The following is a 22,541-nucleotide window of genomic DNA, read 5'->3' on the forward strand; positions in this document are numbered from 1 at the left end:
CAGCTCAGGTATAGCAGTATGAGGAGCCTGAGAGCATGTGCCTCCTGACTGCTGACTCTTGACTCAGTGGGTCCCTGAACTCTATTGTCCGTAACACACTGATTTTCCATTGGTCCAGCTGTAAACCCAGCCAGATCCAAGGTTCCCTCTGTGATGTGCTTCCCATCCTCAGGATGTTCTATACAGACATAGACACCTAGACTGTTTTCCCTAAGGCAATACAAGTTAAACATCTTGATAGTTCTGAGGAACAGAAACATAAATAAACTGGACATCCATCAGTTGGTACACAGAATTAATGTCTTCTGGAGACTTTAGAAGAGCATTTCTTGACTTGCTTTTCCTATATTCTAACATTGATCTAGATTCCATAATTTTAGAGTCTTTGATTTTTCTGAGTTTCTCTCTCCAACTTCTGTCTTATTTTTATATTTCTTGTTTGTGACTTTAAGTTTTTCTCTTATGCTTTCTAACGACTTTGGGCCGTTATAGTACTACATGAATACCTTTATGATTAATGAAGTGCAATCTCTTCATTTAAGAAACTTATTCACATTAACAAAACCCATTTTGCCTGTAAAGTAAAACATTCAAAGGTTTTGAATTGGAAATTCAAACTAGGAAACAGGCTAATCTTCACAGTAAAAGAATTGTAGTAGCATTATCATCTATGCTTCTTACGTGGATGAAATGGGGAAATTCACAAAAACCTTGGTAGCACTGTGAAGTGTTTAATTAATACTAATATTGTGAATTAAACTTCTTAAATTTAATATTTTATCCATTCTCTGAGACTTTAATATATAAATACAAGATATTTGGATCATGTTTACCCATTTGCTCTAAAATCTCTAATACCTCCTGGGTACCCAACACATACATCCCTTCCCCAACTTCATAGCTTCTTATTCACATCCTTATTAATGACCCACTGAATCTAATTAGCATTATCCAGTACCCATCTACTGGAGCATGGTCAAGTTATGAGAAACAACAGCCCTAGAGAAAAATGACTCCCCTTCCTCTAGAAGTCATCAATTGTCATTAGCACCTCAGCTTCTGAGCTTATATTCCCTGTTTCTCTCCATGCTACAGTAGTTGAGTAGTTGGGTCTTGTATGGATAACCACTGCTGTTATGAGTTCATACTGCTCCCTCCTGTCATCTCCAAAAGGACTGTTTCATCCCAAACATCCGTAAGCTCCTACTCCATCCTAGGTGCAGAATTAGCAATCTTGAAATGTTGAATCTCCCAAGCCTTTATTACTCTTCCTGGATAATCACATTTCCCCAATATGTACTGAACTGTGAACATAAGTGGAGATCATTTACTACACTGACTGCCTTGTATTGTATCACATTTTGTCTATCAATAAGAAAGTGCCTCTCCTGGAGAAGGAAAAAGTACCTGCCATGTTAAAGGAGACAAGATGACTAGGATTTTTTTTCTATATTTGTTATTATTCAACATATGTGTGTATTTAATATATTTTGATTTGTAGGTGTTGAATCATAACAAATAGAGTCAAAATTGATAGCTCTATAATGCATGTTATAAATAGTGGTAGATCGTCATGACCATTGCTTTGTAACACTCCACTATAAATATGAAGAATATTGTCTCATTTAATTATTATACATTTAAATATCTAAATTTTGCCTAGTATAAGTGGAGCATTTCTAGAAATTATTTTTTTATAAAAATATTGCATACATATATTCATAACACATAAATTAGATGTGGAATTTTCCTTAGAAAACTACATACTATATATGATGAAAATTGTTTTGAATATGTTTTCATAGCTATGCACACAGAAAAACACAACCACTGAAAGAGAAAAAAATGCATTTGAAGAACTAAAGAACAGAATAACTTGATTTCTACTAACTGCAATAATGTCATGATTATGACTGCTGGATACATGCACAAGAGAAATGAAGACAAAAGGAGCATTCTATCACATCAGCCAAAGGACAATTTCAACTTCATAAAGCAACTGAGATAACATCACAGCTCTTTATCAGTATTATTTTTGTTTTAGTTTGGTTTTTGGTTTTTCAAGACAGGATTTCTTTGTTCATCTCTGACTGTTCTGGAACTCACTTTGTAGACCAGGCTAGCCTCGAACTCACAGAGGTCTGCCTGCCTCTGCCACCCTGAGTGCCGAGATTAAAGGCAGGCACCACCACTTCTCAGCTTAGTGTTATTTTTTAAAGATAAAGTAAAGCATTTGCAAAGGGATGAAATATCAAACTATGAGCACATTTATCACATGTCAGAGATGTAATGGCAACTTGAAAATCCTTAGCAAATAAAAGAATTGAATATTCTTGAGAAATTGGGTACAAAAATAAATTATAATTAGATTCTATTGCTGATGCTGGAAAAATGAAGTATCTTTGTACCAGTGGTTACTGGCTCTGAGAAAATGTTGCTTTGTTTTTGAGTTTTACCAGCGCTTTCTTCACCTCCTTGTTCCTGAGGGTGTATACAACAGGGTTGAGTAAGGGTGTCAGCACGGTGTAGAAAACGGCCACAACTCCATCCACAGCATCCCTGGAGTCTGGCCTCAGGTAGATGAAAACACAAGGCACAAAGAAACAGAGGACCACAATGCAGTGCGAGGCACAGGTCTGAAAAGCCCTGTGTCGGCCCTCTGAAGTGCGGATCCTCAGGATCGAGCAGACAATGGACACATAGGACAAGACAATCAGCATAAAGCAGCCTGAGGCCACCACCCCGATATTCACAAAGATGACCATCTCATTGGCCGAGGTGTCTGCACAGGCAAGCTTGAGGATGGGAGGAGCATCACAGAAATAATGCTGGATCTGGTTGGGTCCACAGTAGGGTAAACGGAAGGTCAGTGTAGTCTGGACAGCAGAGTGCAGGGAACCAGTGAGCCAGGTGCCAGCAGCCAGGAGGGCACACACTCTCCCGCTCATCACGCTGCTGTACCTGAGTGGGTAACTGATGGCCAGGTAGCGATCATAGGACATGACTGTGTAGAGGAAACACTCAGTGCTACCCAGGAAGTGGAAGGAGTAGAGTTGTGCCACACAACTGTAGAAGGAGATAGCGCCACCCTCTGGGGACACCAAGGTCATCAGCATTTTGGGCACTGTGACTGTGGAGAACCACATGTCAATAAAGGAAAGGTTGGTGAGAAAGTAGTACATGGGTATGTGGAGGTGGGAATCCACCCTGATCACCATCAGGATGAGGAAGTTGCCCAGCACAGTGAGAATGTAAATCGCCAGGAAGATTACAAAGAGCATGGTGTCCAGGGCTGGTGCATGGGGAATACCTGAGAGGAAGAACGTTGTCACTAGGGTCCCATTTGACATTTCTTACACCCTGGATCATTCTCCCTATAGAAATATAAGGATGACTCAGACATTAACAAATACTTATCTGTGTTTCATAATATTAAATTTTATGTTGCTTCATTTGAGTCTACTTTAGTGATAGTGATGAAACTATTAAGCACCTGGGTCACACATGGGCCTAGGAATACACACAGTAGCATACATAAAATGTATAAGAAAAAGCTTATAAGAAGGTGTCTCTGTTTTAGTTATATTGAGGGGCATCATAAATTTCCACAGCTACATAAGACATACAAACGTGTTATTCTTAACATTTTCTGGATCAGGCCTGCTGTGGTATAACTCACAGATCTTAAAACTCAAGATTTTTTTTTTTGCTAGAACCTTCTTCCAGCAACTGATGGAAACAGAGGCATAGACCCATAGCAGAGTGCCCAGTTGAAGAATGGGAGAAGTTAGATTATAAGCAAAGAGTTCAAGACCATAATGTAGATACCCACTAAAACAGTTTACCTGAGCTAATGGGACCTCATCAACTCCAGTTGAACAAAGAAGGAACCAGCATAGGTCCAAACTAGTCCCTCTGAATGTGGGTGACAGTTGTATGGCTGGGGCAGACTGTGGGGTCACTGACAGTGACACCAGGACTTATCCCTGCTGCTTGTGCTGACTTTTAAGGAATCTATTCCATTAGGATGGATGTCTTGCTCAGCCTAGATATAGTAGGAAGGACCTTGAACCTTTTCCAAGGCAACATGCCTTACCCTCTTTGAGAAATTAATGGGGTCTGGGTTGGGAGGAATAGGTGAAAGGAATGGGAATATGTGAAGGAGAAGGGACTCAGACTGGTATGTAAAATGAAGAAAACAGTTTGTTTTATTTAAAAAATATAATAAAATATATTAAAATTAAAAAGTAAAAAAAACAACTTTTAAAATGACATAATTGTGACATTAAAAAAAAAACTCAAAGTAAAACCAGTTATAATCTCACCTGGGAGTCAGAATTTTATTCTAACCTAATACAGCTATTGATAGAATTTAGTTTTGTAAAGTTTTAGATCTGATGTTCTCATGTGTTTAACGGGTCTGGACGATTCCATCACTCAAGGTTTCTGGGAGTCACCTAGGACCTGTACAGTCCTATGTACCTGGCCATGTCACAAAATGACATGTACTTTTTTCTCACCCCTGGAGAGACAAATTGTGATGCAAGATAATGTCAGTGAAGTAAGTAATCTCCAGCAATGTTCATAGCTGCGTTCATATTTGCGGAAACGTGATTATTCAGGGAGAATGTAGAAATTTGTAGTGATTTTGGAATCTATTTAGAGTTCTACTTAACAGAGTCTATTTAGTTTTCTCCTTTGGATTCCCACAGAAACTTTAAGAATCAAAAAATTGCTGACATTGATAAGTATCATTTAAGTCCATGGCATAGTTCAATTATCTGATATTAAATGTGCTATTTAACAGCACCAATACTGTCTCCTTGACTGAAAAGAGAAAAGTAAAGACTGGCATGCGGCCACTGCTCAGCGACTGACAGTGGACAATAGAGTACTGAGCCTTGCTGAAGTACTGCCGAATTCCCTCTTTTGGATCTTAGAAAGGGGATGTATCAATTCTTTTGGAATCCCAGAGACCCACCAGTTTGAGAGAAACCTACTAACAGCTTTCTTTGTCACTGACCATTTAGTGGTGCCCATTACTGCCTGCTTCTGACAGAGTCACATAAGAATACCAGATGCCCACTACACACTAAGATTACACATAACATACCCTCTGTCCAGAAAAGAAAAAGCTTCATATGTATCAAATCCCTGATTCCTCTCTATTTATATGTCATTGAGAAGATCAAATTCGTATGTGCTCTCTCAACCACAAAATGCTGAGTAAGGAAGAGCTTTCTCTCATACATACTTTATACTAGGATTCTGGTTATTTCTGATACTGGTTTTGATAGATCATATCTCTTTCCTCATGACCCTCAAATAAAAACAGTGCTCTCACAGAAGGAAATGAATCTGTCAAATCGGTGTTGCTTATTCAACACTTATGACTTAAAATTGAAACCAATGCCAACAGAGAGGCCCTCTCTCACTCAACTGTGGTAATATTGTGTATGACTAAGACTGAATGATTAATTTTACTTGATACAAAATATTATCTATCACTAACAATTGTTTTTTGTTTTAATTGTTTTAATTTTATTGTGCTATGCATTGATTTGTTAAACCATTTTTTCACTAAGAGAAAATAAAGGATCTGTTCTTAAAAGATTCCAGATAAAATACTTCTTCTTGGCAAGAAGTGTGCCTTTGGCTACAGGAAAGTTGTATTTTTACAAGTTTGAAAGAAATGGTAGAATATATATATTTGAAGTTACCAGATAGATCATGAGGACCCCCTTCAATCATGGAAATAGAATGTGTACTGTAGCAACGGAACTCAAACACAGAGAAAATATATATAGAGTTGATAAAAATGAAAACACCCATGAGGAGAAGTCCAGAGTAACCTTAGACTCCAGCAGGAAACTCAGTCAAGAAGCTCAGTGTTTAGGGTACCTGGCTACTATAACATCAATATTACTGGAAATAATACAGTTATTGTATTTATCTATGGACCATCTATTCGTGTTCCTACATACCTGTCTGTCTAGTGAGAGAAAGTAGACAAAGTTAGGATAAAGTCTAAGAATTTACAAATATCATTGATGAATGTGAATATTTACACTAAAAGGAAAAAAAGGAACTGATTGTAAAACAAGTTACATTCACTCAAGAACGTCTATGGTGTGTGATTTGTTTTAGTAGCAAAACATACCTGAGCTTTTCCAAAAATGTTTCACCTCCTACATGCTATGAACAAGCACTAATTTTCAGGTTCTCATATAAAGAGTCACTCTGAGATGAGAAAAATATGTCTCATCTTTTTTTAGATGTCTCATCTTTTCTAATTAAAATTCAAGCTAATTAGTTCAGGGTCTAGAAACCAGCATGTTTAAATGTGCAGGAGCTTAACTTGGTTTCATGTCTCATGGGATGGTATTCCTCTTAGGTTTCCAGGCTCCCTTGATGAGCAAAAATACATCAGCAAGACATGAAAACATGTCTCTGCTCAAAATATCCCATGTCTTATTGGATCTTTCCAGTGCCCGTTCTCCGCTTAAAATTTCCCAAAGTTCAAGTAACTTGACTGCTGTCTGTAGCTGCATGCCATTGTTTCTTACACCATCTATTGTCATCAACTCAAACATCCCACATTCCTAACATTTGTATAGAGTTTAAGGTTCCTTTGAATTTTACCAGTTGATTCCAATATGGATACTCATCCTGACACTTGAGACTTACTAACTTCCAGGTAGTTAACTGTTTAATGTTTTAGCTTCTTCCAGGCATACCAGACCTCATACACTTAGGAATTCTCAAAGACTGCACAGCATGCACAATAAAGACCTTCTGAGAAGTGGACACAAAATCCCACCCTTAACCAAGAAGCTATTTGCAATTGATAGCTTCGGTGATAAAGAATATCAATTTTTTCTAATGAAATGTCACTGTGTGTATCAGCAACATAGCAGGGCAGGTCCCATATCCAGAGTAGTTCATTAATACAAAATGTACTGAAAAGATTTTTTGTGTGCATTTTTCTTTTGATATATTCTATTTTTGTCTTATTGAGGCTCTTTGTTTAGGTCTCTGTTTCCTTTTAATTTTATTTTTATTTTTGCTTTAAGAGAGAGAACTAAGAGTTGGGTGGGTAAGTTATGTAGGAAAGATTTGGAAGAGAAGAAAGAATATAATTAGAATATGTTGTTTGTATAAAATTTTTAATAAATTTTAAATTAAATAAAATTTAATAAAGTTTGATATTGCAAGTTATTCTCACTTTTAGATCTTTATCGTACCAAGAATGAGTATTTTTTCTATGTAATCAAAAATTGCAGTTACAATTACATCAAAGGATTTTCGATCAGACATTTTCATATATATTCTTGTTTATTTTAGATTTATTGCATTCTGACTGAGGAAAATGAATTAAAAAATTTGCATTATATGGCATAATTGATTTAGTCTGATGCATAATTTATCTGATTAGTGTCTTTTGATTGCTTGCTTCAAAATAGAACATCTAAACAAATGTCATAGAGATCACCAATATATCCAATTAAACTAAACTGGGTGTATTTTATGTCTACATTTTGAGATGTAGTCAAAATTCATTCTATTTTACACAAATACCTCAAAATAACTTATTATAGATGCCCATCTCTCTCTGCTACAAAACAGGTTATCTGTGTCATGTAAACATGTACCTGTCTCTTTACTCTCCTTTCCCCTATATTTTTTCAGATCGCTTAAAAGTCCTACTCTGAATTGTTAACAATCTTTAATGAGTAATGAGTTCTCTTTGAATTTATTAGATGTAGTGAATCATCTCATTTCTTCTTTTCTTTAAGGTTACCATGACAACCTGGGTTTCTTTAAATACACAGATGGAGGTCACTTATCTTAATCAGTGGAGAATATATGAGAATTTAATATCGAATCCCCAGTCCATAAGCACAATCAATCAATCCTCTGTTTCTTCAGAAAATGTGTGTGTGTGTGTGTGTGTGTGTGTGTGTGTGTGTGTGTGTGTGTGTAATACTTGGTTAATGTAAATCTTATTCTGGGGATATTCCATGATTTATAGGGTGTTTACCTGAATTCTTGTCATACAACAACTGGGTGCCAGTACATATAACAATAAACAAGATATTCACACAATACCAAATCATCCTAGTGAGGCAAAACTACCCCTAGCTGGAAGCTGTTAATCTAGATATTTAATAGATAATTGATTTTTAAAATATTTTAAATTTAATTTTTATTTTGCTGTGTATAACTGTTTACATACATATATGTTCCATATGTATGCCTGATGCTTGTGGAGATGAGAATAGGGAGTCAGGGCTGCTGAAACTGAAGCTATAGACTGTTGTAAGATACCGTATACTGGAAACATATCTAGGTTCTCTGCAAAAACAGAAGTGATCTTAACTAAGGACCACTTTCCCCACCTAAGTGCTTGGGATTTTATTATATTGATTCTTAACACACATAGTCAAAATATGTTTCATAATACATTTTATAAATATTTCTAGATAATCATTAAACTATTGATTTAAAACATATACTATTTGTTTGCACAGAACTATTATTTCATTCGATTGCTATATGTTTGAACAGCTTCCTGTTTTGCCTACCTATTCTAGAGATATACATTTGTATAATATATAATATCTCACATATGCACAGTATATTATATATTATGAGCTTTTTTACTACATTTGTTTTACTGTAAATACAAAGAGAACTAGTAAAAGAATATAATATATATACTTGAATAACCACAACCTCAGGATAACTTGAACTCTCATCATTGCTGCTACTTCTGAACAGCAGCACAAAGATTGCATATTCTTAAACTCATTTGTATGACAAATAAACCTTGAAAACACATCATATGAGCTCAACCTAAAGAAAAACAATTCAGTCTTCACGTTGTATCTTGACCACATCATAATGTTACTTCTTACTTGTTTGTTTCTAGACAGGGTTTCTCTATGTGGCCCTGGTTGTCCTAGAACTTGCTCTGTAGACCAGGCTGGCCTCAAACTTACACATCCATCTGCTTCCGGAATGCTGGAATTAAAATGTGCATAACCACCCCCTACCACAATGCTATCTTCTTAAGATTTAAAAAAAAATAAATCTTGGAGAGAGAGATTATAGATAAGAACATGATCACATTTGCCATATATGATGGATATAAATATAACTTCTAAAACCTTTAAAAACGTATAAACCTTGCAATCCTGAGAAGGTAATTTATAGCAATGATTTATAACTAAGTTATATTATTGATGACTTTTAATTAAATTGCTCTTTCACAGTATTACTATCTTTGAGAAAATGTTATTTTGTCTTTGAGCTTCAGCAATGCTTTCTTCACCTCCTTGTTCCTGAGGGTGTACACAACAGGGTTGAGCAGAGGTGTCAGCACAGTGTAGAAAACTGTCACCACCCCATCCACAGCATCTCTGGAGCCTGGCCTCAAGTAGATGAAAACACAAGGCACAAAGAAACAGAGGACCACGATGCAGTGCGAGGCACAGGTCTGGAAAGCCCTATGTCGTCCCTCTGAAGTATTGATCCTCAGAATGGAGCAGACAATGGACACATAGGACAAGACAATCAGCATAAAGCAGCCTGAGGCCACCACCCCAATGTTCACAAAGATGACCATCTCAATGGCTGCAGTGTCTGCACAGGCAAGCTTGAGGATGGGTGGCCCATCACAGAAATAATGCTGGATCTGGTTGGGTCCGCAGTAGGGCAAATGGAAAATTAGTGTAGTCTGGACAGCAGAGTGCAGGGAACCAGTGAGCCAGGTGCCAGCAGCCAGGAGGACACACACTCTCCCGCTCATCACGCTGCTGTACCTGAGTGGGTAACTGATGGCCAGGTAGCGATCATAGGACATGACTGTGTAGAGGAAACACTCAGTGCTACCCAGGAAGTGGAAGGAGTAGAACTGTGCCACACAGCTGTAGAAGGAGATAGCGCCACCCTCTGGGGACACCAAGGTCATCAGCATTTTGGGCACTGTGACTGTGGAGAACCACATGTCAATAAAGGAAAGGTTGGTGAGAAAGTAGTACATGGGTGTGTGGAGGTGGGAATCCACCCTGATCACCATCAGAATGAGAAGGTTTCCTAACACAGTGAGAATGTAAATCGCCAGGAAGATTACAAAGAGCATGGTGTCCAAGATTGGTGGGTGGGGAAGACCTGAGAGGAAGAATGTGGTCACTAGACTCACATTTGACATTTCTTCTCATTTTTTATTTATTTCAATTTGTATGTAAATGAGAACTGAAAATTACTTCTTTATATGATCACTGTATCAGCCATGGTAAATAATTCCAGAGTTTACTCAATTTTGTGCTCTTCAAAACTTCTTTGGTAAAGATACTGAAATGTTTTTAGTGTCTCTTTTCTCTCAAGCACAGGGAAGTAGAAGGAGACACAAAAGTATAACACATGAGAGAGATAGAGATTGATAGATAGGGAGAGAGAGAGAGAGAGAGAAAGAAAGAGAGAGTGAGAGAGAGAGAAGAATGATGTTTTATTACCTTTATATTTTGGCTTTCTGTTATTGTAATATATACTTGAAACAAGTTAGGAAGAAACGTTATTGTATTTGATTGACTGGCCCCATTTCTATCATGGGACCATATCATAGTAGTAACATCACAAAACTATTCATATCATGACCAGTACATAAAAGAAAGAAGATGAGGAAGAGAGAAGAGATCCAAAAATCCTTTTATAAGAGTATTTTCTCTGCAATGAGAAGTCCTCTTAGCTAGAAGCCACCCTTTGTAGTTCCCACTACCTTGGTAAGTCTTTAACATCTGAGACTTTGTGTGGACATTTATCTAATCCAATCACAGCCATTGACATAAGTTACAAAAATTTGGTGAATGAAATACAAATGTGGTATCCACACCCTTTCTTTATAGTCAGGTCAGTTGGGTATCTACTCAAGGTATCATCAATGTTTAATCGGGAAATCAATCTCATCTCCAACCCTGGAGCTTCTTCCACCCCTCTTGAAATAGCTAATATAACTTCATTCCTTGAACTTTCCAGAGTGAAGTTCAATGTTCTTGGTTGTTGGTGGCAGATGGCTTTACTCTAGGATTCTTCAGGAAAACCTGGGTGATAGAAAGTCATAGCCACATGGATGCTTACAATTTGGTAGTTACATTTTCAAAGGTATAAGGACAGCCACATCCCCTATACTGTGATGAAGTGGTAAATGATACAGTATATTCAATGTGGTAGTACCCAATCACATTCATGACACTCAAGCAAACTGAAGGGAGAGATTGTTGGGTAGGAATTATATGTTGCTTCACAGATTTCTGTGAATCTACCTCTCATTCTTTATTTTCTCTCCAAAGTTTGTGTAAAAACTTACAGAGACAAGAATTGAGTTACTGTAATGATCATTTTTCAAGTCCACAGCAGCCTTAAAGTATGCTCTGTTATCCTCACCTGTCATCTAGCATTACTAATATGACATCCTTAAGAATCCAAGACCAGGAAATAAGATGGTAGATGTGCAGAACTTAGTACAGCAGTTTGACATGTGAAAACTGCTTAATAACTAGTAGTCCTTCCTGCATTATTCCCTGTAGAAGCCTTACAGAATTATATTTGCTGAACTTACAGAAAGAAATATGCTATCTTTGTGTTTATAGACTATTCTCAATTTCAAATGTAGCTTTTGGAAGGCCTTCTTCCTTGCTCCGGCTGTTGGTGTCCACATCATTCCCTGATTGTGGTTTCCTATACGATGTCTCGGGGTTGGGACTAATATCATTCAGCCTTCTTAGGGATACTCCCTACACCATTTCTCATGTTCTAGGAAATGTTAAACCTCATACATGACTTCTACTCTGTTCTTCATCCACTTGATGACCTTTTATGAGAATCTAAGAGCATCAACTTCTGATATGTTATGCCAGATCGGATCTATTAGAAAGCAAACATTTCCTCTAATTCACCATTCTAACATAGTTTTCTGAATATTTTGTAACTCAACTTCCTTAAGATTACATGGTATCATAATTCACCTCCTGTGTTTCATAAAGACTCTCATGAGAAACATTTTTGCCAAGTCTACGCTGCTTCTTTAACACTTACAACATGACACAGAGGAAAGACACCAAGGTAATTAAAAGATACAGAAAAATGAAACCAAGGCAATTAAAAGAAATTGATGTCAAGAAAAATTGAGATCTCAAAAAGTTGAAATGAGTATAATTCTTTTTACTTAATAAAAAATATGTCCATGGTTGTTAAAATCTATTCATTGATATTCAAATAATGACAGTTCATTATTCTGTAGACAGAGATGGTGAAAAATGCCTACTATTTAAGAGAAATTAGGATTTGATACTAAGAGACTTCACACAAAAATAATGATTTTAGCTCCAGGGAATGTCTATTTAGGAAAATTAAAGCTTCATTTTTTTCAAATATGTACAAGTAAAGACAGAATTGTTATAATCATGAATTTTAATTCAAAACTCATTAAAGGGAGAAAATATAAGCCTAAAATTTATACCATATTAACAGAAAGAAATCACAAAGAGAAATTCAGCTTTAGGTTTGATGAAAAAAAGGTTTTATAGGTTAAACATTTTATTGGAACCCCTATCGGAGAGGTTGATATGATACTTGCTTTAATGCTTTAACAACAAGGCCACTATTTGTAACCACCTTAGCTGTCCGTCTCTCTGTCATCTCCTTACTTACCTGTTCATCTTCTCTATCTACCTACCTGTAAATCATCTAATAGGGATACTAGCTAACTAAAATTAAATGACCGTCAGTCAAGTAACATTGCTATATATAAAATTAAAGTGAAGAGAAGTGAAAGCAGGAGAAAATTTATTCAACTTACCTAAAACTCACCTTACAGGATATGATTTATTGCAGGAGAAAATTCATCTGAATTTTTCCTCCCAATAATTTACCTTCTACACGCTGTAGACAGGCACTGGTCTGTAAGCTGTCACTCAGAGAACCGATACAACAGACTAATAAAAAACTGGTCCATTTTTTTTTTAAATCTAAAACTAACTAGGTGAAATGTGGAGGCTGGAAACCAGCATGACTAAATAAGCAGGTGTTTAACTTGGTGGACATCATTCACTGTACCAGAGGGGGAAATTGGGTTTCCATATTCCCTCGCAAAAACAGAAAGTCACCAAGGAATGGGTATAGACACAGGAAGTCACCAAGGAATGGGTATAGGCACATTTCCCTGAGCAGTTCTTTCTTGACTCCTCCTGGGAGATCCTCTGTCTCTCTCCTTTTGCCTAAGAAAGAAGAAGATGAACTGCTATCCTTTTCTCTCTCCTGTGATGAAAACTTACTTGTTCTCCACTGAACACTGTTCAGAACCTGAATGGTCATGGATTTCTACACACACCAGTTCAGTATCATTGTTTCTTTTGTCATCTTTATACCCAGATAAAACATTTAAAATTTCCAAATTTTGTTGTTATTACTTAGGATTTTAGAATCACTATTCCCAAAAGAATGCCTACAGATCATAATGACTTCCAAATTGTGTGTCATAATCATAAGTTACTTATACTGTATCATTGTTCTTACAAAACTAAAAACTATTTATGCGAACTTCTTTATGAAATATCTCATAAGGGACTTCCTTTATTCTTTTCTTTAGAGTACTTGTGTTCTTTTTGTTGGTTTATATGAGTGCTTTATACAAAAGGAAAATACTAATATTGTCATCATTTAAGTATTTTTGCTTCTTTTTTTTTTTTTACTATTCTAGGAATTTTTGTTCAAGGATTCCAGTACCAGTCCAAAGTTGGTATTTTGTTTTACCAAAGTTTATTTGTGCAAAATGTTTATCAGTTTTCTCTTACAGAATAATTTCTTAGTATCTTAATATTTAATGGAACTTTAAATAAATCTTCTCATTTATTTTATTTTATTTTACTTTAGATTTCATGTCAAAAGGGTTTATTTCCTACATTATTTGGGATTGTGCTTGGCATTAGCTCGTTAGCTGATGTGCTCTTTTAGAAATTTAGGTTTCCAATTGTGGCTTGCTTTCTGTAACACTTGATTTGTTTCATCCGTTCTGTTCAAAAGTAAATTGCAAAAGCTTTCTTTTACAGTTAGATGGTGAAAATACAGTATATAATTTTGGTGTTTATCCTTTTCTGCTTGTTTCCCTTAAAATATATTTACCAAAGTATCATAAAGTCTGAGATGACTAATGTTACCTTTGACAAGTACTGATTTTCTTATGTGTATTTTGAGAACCAGGGTTGAGACTTTTCTCATTTGAAGTTCCAGATAGCCCAAAATTATCATTTGAAGAAGACTGCCTTTCTCTATGCCATGTCAGGCGTCACCTTGCTGTATATATCTTCCTGTATAATTGCTCCTCTACATGTTCTGTTCTGCTGTTTGTCCACCCTCAGTCAAGTGTTAGCTCCTAAGTGGGTTTCTACATGTAGGTTGAGGACTCTTCTCTTTTTTGCTTTTAATTTCTCTAGGACTGCCTTGATCATTCATGTCATCTGTTTCATTTCAATGTGGTATGAACTTTAAGATCCACATCCCCTTGTGTACAGAAGAGCAGAAGTTTTGTTATATTTCAAATCTATACAACAACATTGGTAAAACTGGGATCTTTCAAATGTTAAATCTCCCCATCTATGAATACACCATAACACTCTGTTTCATCAGAAACTTTTTTATTGATCTCAAAAGTATTTTGCTAATTCCATTTTCATAGTGTTATCCATCCTTCCTTACACTAATGTTCTGGTCATCATCAATCTTGCTCAAAATGCTGATAATGCCCATGTAATTTAACATCTCCACATGCTACCAAATGATCTGAGTTACACAAAGCTGAGCCCAGAGTCATTGATCCTTGTGTTTCATAGATACATTAAATTTTATTTTGAGCCTTCACAAATATAGATGAATGTAACGCATGAGAACTATGCTTGCAGAACACAAACACATACACTACAATAGGTAGCAGAAGATTTTCGTATTTGTAAATCAATTGATTTTCAAACAAATCCAGCAGTTTTTGTGTCCACTTTTTCACTACTCAAATCAGGTTGGAACAAACTTCAAGAATACATGTTTTTAGATACTAATGTAGATATAGATACTATTACAAAATTTCATTTGTGAAGAAATTACAGATTACACTTTTCTTTTTCGGTACTCATTTACTTGGTATATACATGATAAATCACATACATATACAAACAATAAAACATGCACAAACAAACATATACCACATGTACATTCATGTGGAAGAAAGACAAAGGCACTTTTCTACAGTATGTCAGTGTTACTTTTATTTTTAGGTTAGGTGTGACTGTTTTTTTTTCTTAATCACCACCATCACCTACCGAACTATATACTAATAATCTGATTTATGTTCTTTTGCTCCTTCCTCTATATTCACATAATAATGAATTGTCTTTTTTGCTTTAGAAAAATACTGCAAGGTTAACTACTGCTCTTGCTTTCTCCACCAACTAAAGTTATCTCAGAAAGACATTCAATATTGACTAGTGTGGTTATAGTTCAGTTTTCTCTACTGCTATTTAATATTTCATGGTGGTGTAATACTTTCACTTATTCCATCGTCTTCTTGATTTTTTTTACTGTTTTGCCATTATAAACCATGGATCAGCACAAATATTTGAGTGAGTAAACTTGTGTACTGATGCTTCTACTAACAATATATTCCTGGAATGGAACTACTAGACCTCAGTGTCTGCATATCTAATTTATAGCAGGAAGCAGTCTTACTTACAGACTATTTAAAATGCATAAAGCCTGCCAGACAGGCATCCTGATTTGCATCCTGATGATCTGACACCACTCTGTCCCCGATGGTGTGACATACTCTAATACAACGCCCTAGTAACTTACTCCAAGTTAAATTTGAATGGCCCACTTTAAGTAGTTAATAAATAGCATTTGTTTAATACCCCAAGCTTTACGGGTCTTTCCTTTCCCACCCAGATCTCCATGGAATAAGTTCAGAATTATCTAAAGTTTCAGGGTGTGAAAACTAAAACACAAGAGAAGAGGAAGGGGAGTTACATGGGTTTACAAGCACTTGCTCTCATCAGGATGCTACAGAAACACTACTATTTACTCAGCAAACTTCCAAAGGGTCTACTGTTAATAAAGCCCAGTGAAATTTATTTACACCTAGTAGGTTAATTGCCCTCAGTGGAAAAGGCAGAAGTAATCTCAGCATCCCCTTAACTCCTACCCCATTGAGACCTACCCTGTTGAGACTGTAGGAAGGAAGGACCTGATCAACAGGAAGAACTTACACAGCAGAAAACTAGACCCCAGAGGGCAAATCCAAGCTACCCCACCGTCAATAGCAGCACGGAGGCTATAAGGAGGGAAGCAGAAAGAGCACAACCTCAGAAGGAAGAGGGGTCACGGCCCATAAAACTGCAGAAATGGGCCTCCTTCTGGAGTAGCAATATGCAAAATAAGCTGAGGGAAAAAGCTGGCAGTGGCCTTACTGCAGTTTCTCATCCAGGCAGAGCTCCTCTACAGGTTCTAGGGAGAGCAGGTGAGGGAGAGGTATGCTCACAGGGACCCTTCTATATTAAATGTGGCAGGTGCTGGGAACTGAGAAGACAGCTGAGTCAGACCTAAAGCATTGTGCATGACAGGAGAGTCTTTGAGCATCATTTAGCAAAGGTCAGTCGTCTTATCTTGGAGATTTCTGATCCAAATAATCCTTAGTGTTTACCTTAAGCTAGATCAGGGATGCGTAGGGTTCCCAGCACGATGTTGAAGCATGGGCCCTGGAGTCCTCCGTCACAAGCTTTCTTGAACACTGCAGAGATTAGAATGCTGGATACTGACAATGTAGTGTGCAAACTTGTCACTGAGAACAGCAAAGTCTGTGGCAGTCCAGAAAGTTGAAAGGGTAAGGTTTGCAACAACCATTAAATAAAAACTAATAATATACTACGTTCTGTGTTCTTCCTCTTTTGAAAAAGCAAGATATGCAATATTTTTAGTCCATTGGTGAGTATAACTGAAACTTTGGAAAGTAAAAGTATGGATAAGGAGAATAGTTCATTAGCTTTAGCCCTGAGATGCTCTTTGTAAGCAAACAAGATCTCAGTCAGAGGGCGAGAGAGAAAAAATAATAAACAACAGGCGAGCAATACAGAAGAGAGAGGAGGAAAATAGACAGAGACAGGAAGAGAGAGGGGGAGAGGATGAGGGAGGTGAGGAGCGAGGCATGGAGCCAGGGGAAGAGGGAAGGGAGAAAATTTCTTCTATGCCTGTTTGACAATAATGCAGAATATATGTGCCACATCTAGAGACTTCACAAGAGCATTAAGCCTTTCCCTTCTGCAATCTTTTATCAGATGTGACTCCCAAGGACATGCAAAGCGGCAACCAGACTTCTGTGTCTCACTTCATTTTGGTGGGCCTGCACCACCCACCTGAGCTCGGGGTCCCGCTTTTCCTAGCATTCCTTCTCATCTACCTCCTCACTGTCTCTGGCAATGGGCTCATCATCCTCACTGTCTTGGTGGACATCCGGCTCCACCGGCCCATGTACTGGTTCCTGTGTCACCTCTCCTTCTTAGACATGACCATTTCTTCTGCAATTGTCCCAAAGATGCTAGCTGGCTTTCTCTTGGATAGTAGAATGATCTCCTTCGGGGGCTGTGTGATTCAACTGTTTAGTTTCCATTTCCTGGGTTGCACTGAATGTTTTCTTTATACACTTATGGCATACGACCGATTCTTGGCCATCTGTAAGCCTTTACACTATGCTACCATCATGACTCGCGGTGTCTGTAACTGCCTAGCTTTGGGCACCTGGATTGGAGGGACCATCCACTCACTTTTTCAAACAAGTTTTTTATTCAGGCTTCCTTTCTGTGGCCCAAACAGGGTTGACTACTTCTTCTGTGACATCCCAGCCATTCTCCGTCTCGTCTGCGCAGACACCACCATCAATGAGGTAGTCACCTTTGTAGACATTGGTTTCTTAGCGCTCACGTGCTTCATGCTCATTCTCACTTCCTATGGCTACATTGTGGCTGCTATCCTGAGAATCCGCTCTGCAGACGGGCGACGCAATGCCTTCTCTACCTGTGCTGCCCACCTCACTGTGGTCATCGTTTACTATGTGCCCTGCACCTTCATTTACCTACGGCCTGGCTCACAGGAACCTCTGGATGGGGTGGTGGCTGTCTTCTACACAGTCATCACTCCCTTGCTTAACCCCATCATCTACACACTACGAAACAAAGAGATGAAAGCAGCACTGCGGAGGCTGGGAGGTCACAAGGAGGTACAGGCTCACTGACTTCACCTAGCTCAGGCCTTCTGTACACACTCATGCCTAACAGGAAGCGATAAAGCAGAAAAAGAAAAGAAAATTAGTGTGGGAAGGAAAGGACTCCTTGTTAGGAAAAGCAGGAGCCTGGAAAGTGCCATACTGTGACCCCTTGGTACTCATGTTTTTGCCTTTCATCCTTCAGCACTAGGGACAATCAATTAAAATCCACTGGACAAGGGTAGTTTCTAGCAGGAAAGAAGTACAATGGCCCCATAAAGGCTGCTTCTCTGTGGCATCATATATGTGTACATTTTAATTTCTAAGTCCTGTGTTGACACAAACAATCCACTTGTAATCTGTCAGATTTAACCTTGACAAACAAATCCTGTGTAAGTTAAGTGTTATTGTCAATATCATACAACTATGGAGGTACTGAAATTCAAAGGAGCGAGCTGACTTTCCCAACTCTCTTCTCTCTGTGTTTTACTTTGACAAGAAACTCCAGTTGTACTTGAACATAAAGGGACAATTTCACATCAGTATGAAGGGCCTATCAATGCTGGATGACCTGAATAGATACAGCTTCTGAAATTTCACAGGAGTAACACTTAGGTAGGTGTATCAAAAAGAAAGTTTCTTTGCCATTAGCATAAAATGGATCATTCTCATCTTCCACTGATATAACAGAAGCAGATTGTTTGAAATGGTGATTACATGCTTGTGCTGGTACACTCCCACATTCATTACAGAGATGTAGAGTATCCTCATGCAATAGAATTATTGGTGGCATATAACTTATTGCCAGATAATATTCAATGACCCAAAGTTATTCCTAGTGTCTTTTCATATACGAATTTGACCAGTATGTAAGAGGAGGTCCTTCATTGCAAGACCTCCCTGAATACTAGATAAACCTTCACTGGTTTTCAGAAAGAGTGCAGTCACAGACTACAAGAAGATCTCTGTATTTCCCAGACTCAATTCAACTGTGATGTTTTTTAAAGCTTGGGGTGATGTATGAGGAAAGATTATTATTTCTAATAAGAAATATATATTCTTCTGGCGTTCCCTTCCAAAGTTAAACTCCAAAATCTTCATGAATGAGCAATGTGATTCAATTCAGCACTAATTTGTTCAATATATCTATAAATCAATGACATTATTGTAATTCTAAATGAGTTTTTATTCTTCAGACTAGAAATGCATTTACATATAAGGCAAAATGATAAAATGTATACCACATGATTAAGAAATGGTTGATGCAATTCATCATATACTAGATATTACTTAGGAACTGATGGGAAAGAAAAGAAAGATCATGTAAAAATAACTTCCTGGGAAAATATGGTACTGTAGTTTGAAAGTAATGTAAGACCTAGTTAACTGAAGAAGTATAGAAGTTTTGCATATAATGGGAAGAATGCCCTACAGGTAATAAGAGTAAAAATGCTCTAGAAAAATTGATCAACTCTCTGAGGAAGAATAGCCTGTCACAAGCCATACTTTGGGGTGATCTGTCGCAGTCCAGCCACGACAGGTTCATGTATCCCAGGATAGAGGTATGTGGATTAGAAATGTTAGTTAGAAAGAATACATATGATAGAAACACAAAGACATAGGACAGTAGCAGGAGGATAACTCAGTAAATACTGGATACTGAATTTGCCCACATTTAATTTTCTCATGTTTTTATACCCCAATACAAAAATGGGAAAGGCAAAAGATTGCTTTAACATGACACGAAGGACAACCAGAACAGTTATTTGCTTCAGTATTTGAGACCTCAAGCCATTATTTCCTAAGTAAAGCATTTGATGCTTTAGGCAAGATATGCACCGAAGACCCTTCCACCCTAGCCTATAGGCAGCCACTCTTTATGTCAAACCTCCTGCTTTAAATGAAGGCTCAGGAATTAGCTTGAATTATCTGACCTTTGGTCAAGGTGAAGCACAAAACACCAAGTACCACACCCTAGGTCAGGATCTCTTGTTTGTAGCCACACCTGTTGTCAACTACTTTAAAAGACCAAAATTAAGCTCAAACTCTCTGACTTCCTATCAATGTGGAACAGGCTCACATTTGTGAGCCCTCACAACAGCCCGAGATAGTAACATATTCTTTTAGGCTAATAAACACAGTCACAACTCCAGAGGCAACCATCACACTCTGAAGTGTAAATGGAGGCAGAGCATAGGTAATAATGCTCATGGACTAAATCAACCCTACTGGAAACACACAATCATCGCCTTTCATCAGCGCCAACTATAAATACACCCCACAACATTCTGAACAAACTTTAGTCATTTTACATCTAATGAAGAAATATTCTATGCAAACTCATCATTTTTTGAAGAAAAGTATCACACAAAACTTCAAGAAACATCTTATCTACACTATTCACTAGGAAGAACTACCTAACAATGTGATTTTTAAAAAATTTTCAGTCATTTTACATAGCAACCATAGTTACCCCTTTCTCCTCTCCTCCCACTCCCCAACCTCACCCCTAATGGATACACTCCCCATCCACTCCTCAGAAAGGGTAATGCCTCCCATGACGAGTTAGCAAAGCCTGGCACATCAAGTTGAGAAAGGACCAAGCCCCTCCCACCTGCATCAAGACTGAGCAAGGCATTCATTATAGGAAATGGGCTCCAAAAAGCCAACTCATGCACCAGGGATAGATTCCAGTCCCATTGTCAGGGGTTCCACAAAAAGACCCAGCTACACAACTGTCGCCCATAGCCAGAGAGTCTAGCTCAGTGCCCTGCAGGCTCCCCAGCTGTCACCCTAGATTCAGTGAGCTCCCACCAGCTCAGGCCAGATGTCTCTGTGAGTTTCCCCATCATGATCTTGAGTTCCCCCACCCTTACTCATATAATCCCTTCATCCTCTCTTTGAATGGACACCAGGAGCTCAGCCTGGTGTTTGGCTGTAGATCTTCAGCAATGTAGGGGGTTTTGGGGTTTTTTGTTGCTGTTGTTGACTTTTATTGAGCTCTACATTTTCCTCTGCTCCCCTCTTGCCTCTACCCTCCCCTTCAACCCTCTCCCAAGGTCCCCATGCTCCCAATTTACTCAGGAGATCTTGTCTTTTTCTGCTTCCCATGTAGATTAGATCTATGTATGTCTGTGCAGCTAGTCTAACACTAGCAAATCAAATGATGTACTTAAGTGCTACTTAGAATTTCATTAGTTTGTTCTGGCCTCTTTCAACCGTTCAGTTTCATATTTTCCAACACATGAATCAAAATATATGTATGCATTTAGATTCAGGTTTTATTACTATAGGTTTTCTAGCATCAGGCTTCCTTAAATAGAATTTTAAAATACCCTTAAGTATACAAAAGTGTTATTTTACCAGTCTTTTTTTCTCATTATTTCTGTTTTATTACATTTGTTTAGGTGTTTTCTCAAACAGTACACAAACAAAAATATTTCAGTTGTCTTTCCTGAGCTCATGTTGTTGTTAGGAACTATTGTGGAAAAAGGGTGTTCTTCACATTCTATCTACTGTGTCCATTTTGACTTTGGTTTGTATGATGTTTCCCATTAAAAGAACTTTTGAAATGTAATTAAGACTAGTGTTGTAGCAGTGATAATATAAAAGGTGCCTAGGACATAACAAAGTAACATTGTACCAGGACATATCCAAGAATGAAGAAACATGGAAATGTCAAGTTGCATGTGACAAACTGACAAAGACTTGGAAAACTTGAGTAATAAAATAATCACCACTTCTTAAGTAATATATTTGGTACACATTACAGCATTTTATGTCATTACTAGAACTAGTGATATAAATGAAAACTTGAAGAAGTAAACAGCAATTAGTAGATAGTTCTTTACAGAAACTGAACAGTGGTATAGGACGTTTGAGAAGATTGATGTCAAAACTTGTCTTTTCAAGACATTGAGCATGACTAGAAACAAGATATATTGTCATCATATATGACATGGACTCTTAAAAAGGGTGTGTCACTTCTGGAGCAATATTGAGCAAGACTGCATAGGCTTTAGGTGCTTGTCACAAAATCTACTTGGGGCTCATCAACATTTAAGGAAGTTGAGTCAATATAAATGTTAATTCTTTTCTAGTTTTTTGGTTTAATTAGTTTAACATTTTAAATTTAAAATGTTTTAAAGTATTAAGTGTTTTATTATTATCATCTTGAGCAATTAATTTTCCTTACTTGTCTGATATCTGTGTTATGCCACTAAGGAGACTTTTCTAGATT

At 37.4% G+C, this 22,541-nt stretch overlaps 3 protein-coding genes across 3 annotated transcripts; 1 reads left to right on the forward strand and 2 right to left on the reverse strand.

Annotated features, from left to right (window-relative positions):
* Positions 1 to 2,414: 2,414 nt before the first annotated feature.
* On the reverse strand, positions 2,415 to 3,350 carry LOC148122324 (olfactory receptor 10G7-like). The gene has a single exon (XM_087905063.1). It carries the CDS (start codon positions 3,348 to 3,350, stop codon positions 2,415 to 2,417), a length of 936 nt encoding a protein of 311 aa, XP_087761189.1.
* Positions 3,351 to 9,280: 5,930 nt separating this feature from the next.
* On the reverse strand, positions 9,281 to 10,213 carry LOC125389094 (olfactory receptor 10G9). Its single transcript, XM_048417512.3, has one exon. The coding sequence runs from the start codon at positions 10,211 to 10,213 to the stop codon at positions 9,281 to 9,283; it is 933 nt and encodes a 310-aa protein (XP_048273469.3).
* Positions 10,214 to 17,395: 7,182 nt separating this feature from the next.
* Or10g6 (olfactory receptor family 10 subfamily G member 6) lies at positions 17,396 to 18,331 on the forward strand. Its single transcript, XM_048417452.3, has one exon. The coding sequence runs from the start codon at positions 17,396 to 17,398 to the stop codon at positions 18,329 to 18,331; it is 936 nt and encodes a 311-aa protein (XP_048273409.1).
* Positions 18,332 to 22,541: the final 4,210 nt, after the last annotated feature.

This window comes from Myodes glareolus, chromosome 4 (genome assembly GCF_982192425.1).
Source record: "Myodes glareolus chromosome 4, mMyoGla1.1, whole genome shotgun sequence".
In the NCBI taxonomy this organism is placed as follows: domain Eukaryota; kingdom Metazoa; phylum Chordata; class Mammalia; order Rodentia; family Cricetidae; genus Myodes; species Myodes glareolus.